We start from the raw sequence: 6,073 nt of genomic DNA, 5'->3' as shown, positions 1-6,073 counted from the left end.
CACTACTATATCAAAATAGTGAATGTTGGTTGCACTGTGGGTAGTGAAGGCCTGCTGGTCCTGACAAGTTGTCTGGACGAGCCAGACTAGGAATTCCCAACGCAGCACAAGTGTCACAGATGTCGCCCGACTTTCTCTTATTCGCATTGGAATAAACATCCGCCCTCGAAGGGAACCGCTGCATAAAAGGGCACGTGCGTAAGACGAAGAGAGAGACGGCAGACAGGCCAAGCCACACAGGCTCCAGCTCCACCAGCTTATCCTCCACCCGGGGACACAGGGGTCTCTTGGGGGTCTCATATCCATCTTCAAAAATAAACCATCAAGCTAAGACCCCTTTCATTGACCGCCCAAGACTATCTCTCTTACGCTTACAACAGGAATGAGCCATGGCCAGGGCAAGGTTGAATAACTCTGAACTGCTGTGCACGCCCTTAAAAAACTTTTTCCGCCATTGAAGACAGGAGTAATCAGACCTGCGTTCATTTTACACATAACAGCTAACGTGTTAAGCTAACGGCCAACTGAACGATGAATTGCCTGCTGAACACCAAACGTCGAGTGTGGATCAACAGACTGTGCCTCCCGTATTCGGTGATCCATTGCAGACACACATATTATATTATATTATATATTATATATATAAATATATATACATATATATATTATATACACACACAAAAAAACATTCATATATATATGTATGAATACATGAATGTATATACTCATATATTCATATACATGCATACGTACATTACAGTCGCAGTCGAGTGGAGAACCATTTAAAATGACGAGTTCATCTGACCTTGTTTGGACTCTCAGTCGTGCTCCAGGGTCCTCGGGCTCAGGTCAGCCTCTCCTTATGATCACTAATAACGAAGCAAGAAAAAGAAAGCGAATCCAACTCACCCATCTTGCTGCCCACCGTCAGCACCTGGCACGCGAGCAGAGGGCTCAGATCCGGGGGGAACGAAGGCTCGGGCCTGACGCTGACGTAGGGGGCTGGGGGCAGGGCCGGCGGGGGCGCAAGCTGGTGGTTGTAGGACTCGTCGACGGGCGGCGAGGATGGCTGGAAGCCGTTCGAAGCGCCGGGGGCCCCGAACACGGCTTCGTTGTAGCTCGGAGGAGCGTCTAGTATCGTGTGGTCTTTCGACATGGCTGGAAGGAAGCGCGAAAGAGGGAGTCAAAATGCTTGAAACTGCGTTATTATACATTACTTCTTATATATATACTTCATATATATGCTTATATATATAATGCTTATCTATAGCTTTTCATTTGTCTGTATATATGCCTGTATTTAGTGCTACCCCTCCCTCCCCAAAAATGTTTAACGTCATCTCTCCCGCAACCGGCGATTTGTCTTATTTTTCTACGCACCTCCGTTCCCGATGGCTCTCGTGAGCTTAACGATAAAACAAGAGTCCGTTTAGTTCCAAGGGCCAAGGCACTACTTGAGGATACTTTCACACACTTTTTTTGCGCGCCTTGAAGAAAGTAGTCGAAGCCACGGGCACCTTGACACTCGTATTCTGGCATAACGTCAACGACTGCTCTATGGTACAGCCACCAATTTCGTAGGAATTTCAACTGTTTTTAATTTGTAACAACTTAAATACTAGAAATTTGAAAGATCTTTGGATATATAGCTAACAACTAAATACAAGTTTAACTATATTTTATAGCAACAATCAATGCAACAGTACAGATCACAGAGTATCATAAAAAGTGTCATTCATCTGTTGACACCAAAACATAATACAGCTATACTTTAAATGTCTTCTGTTACTTTCCACCACCAGCATGGATTATGGCTATCCCCTCGAATACACACAAACGCACACGGTCGTGTGTGTACATACTTACAAACGTTCTATCTCTAATATATATATATAATATATATATAATATATATATATATATGTATGTATGTGTGCACCCCCCCCCCCCCCCCCCCCCCCCACACACACACGCATACACATACATATTTCTTGTGCGTGCATTCTTGTGTATAACATTATACTATATCCATATTTTTCCAACACTGACTCAGATATAGAAGAAAAAAAAAGAAAAAAAAAAAACAGCAAATAAGAGAGAGAACCCCTGAACTCAACCACGCTCGCCCGCCGTCGTGCTGCAAACAAGAACTGAACAAGTGACGCAACACCGAGCACATGCGTTTGATTTTCCTCCGTGTTTCAGCTCCTGAGCGGACAGCCACTACCCCGACAGGCTGCAAGAGTTAAGGAAAAGGTGGGGAGGAAGTGTTCTTGCAACTCGGTGTCCCCTCATTTTACGGGAGTCATGCACGAGAAATTACAGCATCTGATCACTTAATTGTATTGTCGATATAGTGAGGATAATAACCGGGTTGTAACTGTTGACGTACCAGAATCATATGGCACTTCTGACGACGTGACATTATTACATGACACTCTTGCTGACGTGGCAGTATCATATGGCGCTTCTGACACTAAGCCTACACAGTTCCCACGGCACTTTACTTATAATACTTATCCTCACCCGGGTCACTGGGGTCGTTACTCACCTATGTGTGCGTAGGGAAACTCCTCTTGCTGCTTGTTGGTAAGAGACGGTCCTACTAACAAACTGTTTACTTATCTGTAGGAAAAGGCGTTGTGGTGTAAATACCTTGGAATTTCCATGGGTTACAAAATCTACTTCCTATGAATGCTAATAGTGCTACATGACTTTGATGTCTGGCACATTTAATTGCTTTAACTATCAACCATCCTGTAAATACTTGCATCACAAAGTAGGGTTAATGCGATATGAATAGTAATTTCGAAGTTACAAATCTATTATGATGGAATTTACACTTGGTAATTATTATTTTTTTCCGTTTCTTCCTGGATGACTAACCCACTAACTGTATCCGGCAATATCTTTGATTATCAACATCTGAGAAGAACTCTATCTTATCTTCGTGCAGTCACGTTCCAACTATGGCGGATCAATTAAGAGTGATTTTCTGCTCCAAGCTATCGTTTAAATTGAAAGATTTACATTCTTCAAACGAGGTAAATGATTTAGCTACCGGCTGTACTATACATAGAGTGCGTCAGTAAACTAGACACCTTTCTTTTTCTTTTACTAGGAAAAATCTTGTCAATTCAATATTATTTATTTTGATATATGCAGTCACTGATTTATATACAGTGTGATATGATACTTAATAATAATAATAATAATAATAATAATAATAATAATAATAATAATAATGATAATAATAACAATAATAATAATTCCCGTTTTCATAGCTCTACTTTCACATTCTATTGAGATACGAGTTTTATAAAAGAAAACGAAAACAGAGGAATGACTTACATTATAACTTAAGTGCAGACGAATTTACAAAGAAATTCATTTTAATGTATTGAATAGCTCCTCTTCAACCAAGCTAAACACTTAAAGATATGAATCATTACTGACTTATCTATTTCTAATAACCTTCATATCATCGTTGCCAAATGTTCAAACTGCCATAAGTATCAGTTTCGAATTATATATATATAAATAGGGAAAATGTGAAATTACGTAAACACGGCATAAAATATTGGTGGTAATTTATATTAAGAAGTTCCTTGTGAATAAATTAATCTGTATGCAAGCAGAGGTCCACCTATAATGAACAAAATAACAATAGTCGACTTCATCTTTCTTTTTAAAAATAAGAAAATAAATAAACTCTTTGGGAAAGGATCTTTTTTTTTTTTTTTTTTTTTTTTTCTTTTAGAGGGGAGTGGGGGTAATGCCGATGAGTCACACCAGTTTCCATGTAACAGCAATTGCAAGAAGTGACATCGCAACAACGAACACATCACGAGATCATGACCCATTCCTTTCATAATGGTCGGACAAACTCACTTTAATAGCAAATACAAGACAGACAGTCGTTAATATCAAACACAACTGACATGTGTATAACAAGATTGATAACAAATCAATTACACGTCTTTACATACATACACATGTTTATATATGTAATTCTGTTCTGAATTTGGTATTTACAAAAATGCTAGTGCATTCCAAGACAGATCAACTACTTCCTCTCTTATAGGAAAATACAGTCTGTTGGTTTAACGAAGAAGCAAACAGACGTCTGAAGCGTAGGCCACATCACAGTAACCTCTTGCGAAGCATAACACGAACATTATTTTTTTTGTTTTGATTAGAATTTCTCAACGAAACCACCCACATTCGATCTCTAAACCAACATGACGCATGCAGCAGCAATCGCTACAAGTACCAAGCTGCCAAAAATAATCAAAACTGAACTGTAATGGAATCTCTCTGACCTTTATTTTGCGCTTAAGTGACAACAATATGAACACGACGATTCCTCTATCACGTCTGGCACGCCCTTGGAGAGCACCCAACTGAACGTCAGTGAGGCGCCAGATCCCTCTGTATTACTCAATGTTGACTCATTATTTGTCTTTTCCAATCGTTTGTTTTTCGTCATCCTGTTGTGTTGTCGGAAAGAGTGTTGTGTTTGATGCATTTAGTTTAAATGTTATAATGTAGACACTAGATATATTTCTAGCTAATCGATGTTGTGATAGACAATCTTTCCGTAGGGTGGTCGGTATGTAACGCTGCCAGACGTATGTTATGATAAGCGTACACATTTATTCCGTTTTTTGTGTGATTTCCGATGCAAACTCGTGATATATACATTGGTTAACCTAAAATTCCATATAGATAAATCAAGGTCACAACTAAAGATAGGGAGATTTCCGATCATCACTTTAAGCTGCCTATAGTTCTGACTGATGTACAAAACCATGAGTGTTCTATTACTTGACAGTCCAAGAACCCAAAAGCATTACTATTACAGTGGCTGATCTCGAATTAAGGCGTGTGGGTCACGTGGGAACATTTCTACCTCAAATGATGATGATGATGATGATGACAGACAGTGGAGGTGATGATGATAATTATGATAATGATTAATATAATGATAATAATAATAACAACATTGATGATATTAGTAATGATAATAAAAAAATAATAATCATGATAGTAAGGACGACGACGATGATGATGATGATGATGATGATGATGATGATGATGATGATGATGATGATGATGATGATGATGACGATGATAATACTACTACTACTAATAATAATGATAATAATAATAATAATGATAATACTACTTATAATAATAAGAACAAAATAATGATAGTAACAATAGTGATAATAATGATAGTGATAATTATAACAATAATGGTAACTTTGATAATAACAAAACTAATAATATTACTACTACTACTAATAATAATTACAACAACAACTGCAATAATAACGATGATAATAGTAGTGATAATGGTAATATTGATAATAGTAATAATGCTAATAATTATAAAAATAATGATAATTGAAATAATAAAAATAATAAAAATAGTAATAAAAATAATAATAATAATAATAATGATGATAATAATAATTATAATATCAATAATAACAATAATGATAACATCAATAATAAAAATAATGATAATGATAATAGTAATAATGATAATAATAATAATAATAATAATAATAATAATAATAATAATAATAATAATAATAATGATAATAACAACAATAATAATAATGATAATAATGATTATAATTTAAAAAATAACATAAAAGTAATGGCAACAGCAACAATCATTATGATAATAATAATAATAGTAATGATAATTGTGATAAATGTAAGAATAATAAGAATGATAATGATGATAACAAAGATAATAATAACAATAATGATGATAATAATGACAATAAAATTATGATAATGATAAAAGTAATCACAATAATAATGATGCATTTGACAGGTTGATGATAGTAATTAGTTTACAGGTTGATGAGAATAATTATAAAATGTCATTCTACACCATAAAGATGATAGTTTATTAATATAATATATCTTTATATAAATCTAATAACTATCATATATTATTGAACATTATAAGAATTATAATTTATCAACATCAGATATCATTATATAATTCTAACAAATATTACATATTTTCTACGTTATAAGAATTAGAGTTTACA

The 6,073-nt window shown here is 35.5% G+C and overlaps 1 protein-coding gene across 4 annotated transcripts in view; it reads right to left on the bottom strand.

The window, feature by feature from the left end:
* LOC125035099 overlaps positions 1-4,445 on the bottom strand; it is a 14,560-nt gene extending 10,115 nt beyond the window's left edge. The window contains exons 1-3 of one of the 4 annotated variants that reach the window (XR_007115739.1): positions 4,322-4,445; positions 2,551-2,624; positions 910-1,158 (exon numbers count right to left, since the gene is read on the bottom strand). Coding sequence is in view for 3 of the 4 variants with exons in the window: in XM_047627250.1 (XP_047483206.1) it covers positions 910-1,156 (247 nt within the window). In the remaining variant the exon portion in view is untranslated. Of the gene's footprint in view, positions 1-909; positions 1,159-2,550; positions 2,625-3,350; positions 3,374-4,321 lie in introns of those variants that run through there. The other 3 variants (XM_047627250.1, XM_047627251.1, XM_047627252.1) reach the window with 3 other exon arrangements.
* Between the last annotated feature and the right edge of the window lie 1,628 nt (positions 4,446-6,073).

This window comes from Penaeus chinensis, chromosome 19, assembly GCF_019202785.1.
Source record: "Penaeus chinensis breed Huanghai No. 1 chromosome 19, ASM1920278v2, whole genome shotgun sequence".
NCBI classification, from domain to species: domain Eukaryota; kingdom Metazoa; phylum Arthropoda; class Malacostraca; order Decapoda; family Penaeidae; genus Penaeus; species Penaeus chinensis.
The sequence above is the reverse complement of the archived record's forward strand: the minus strand, read 5'-3'. Positions and strand labels throughout refer to the sequence as shown.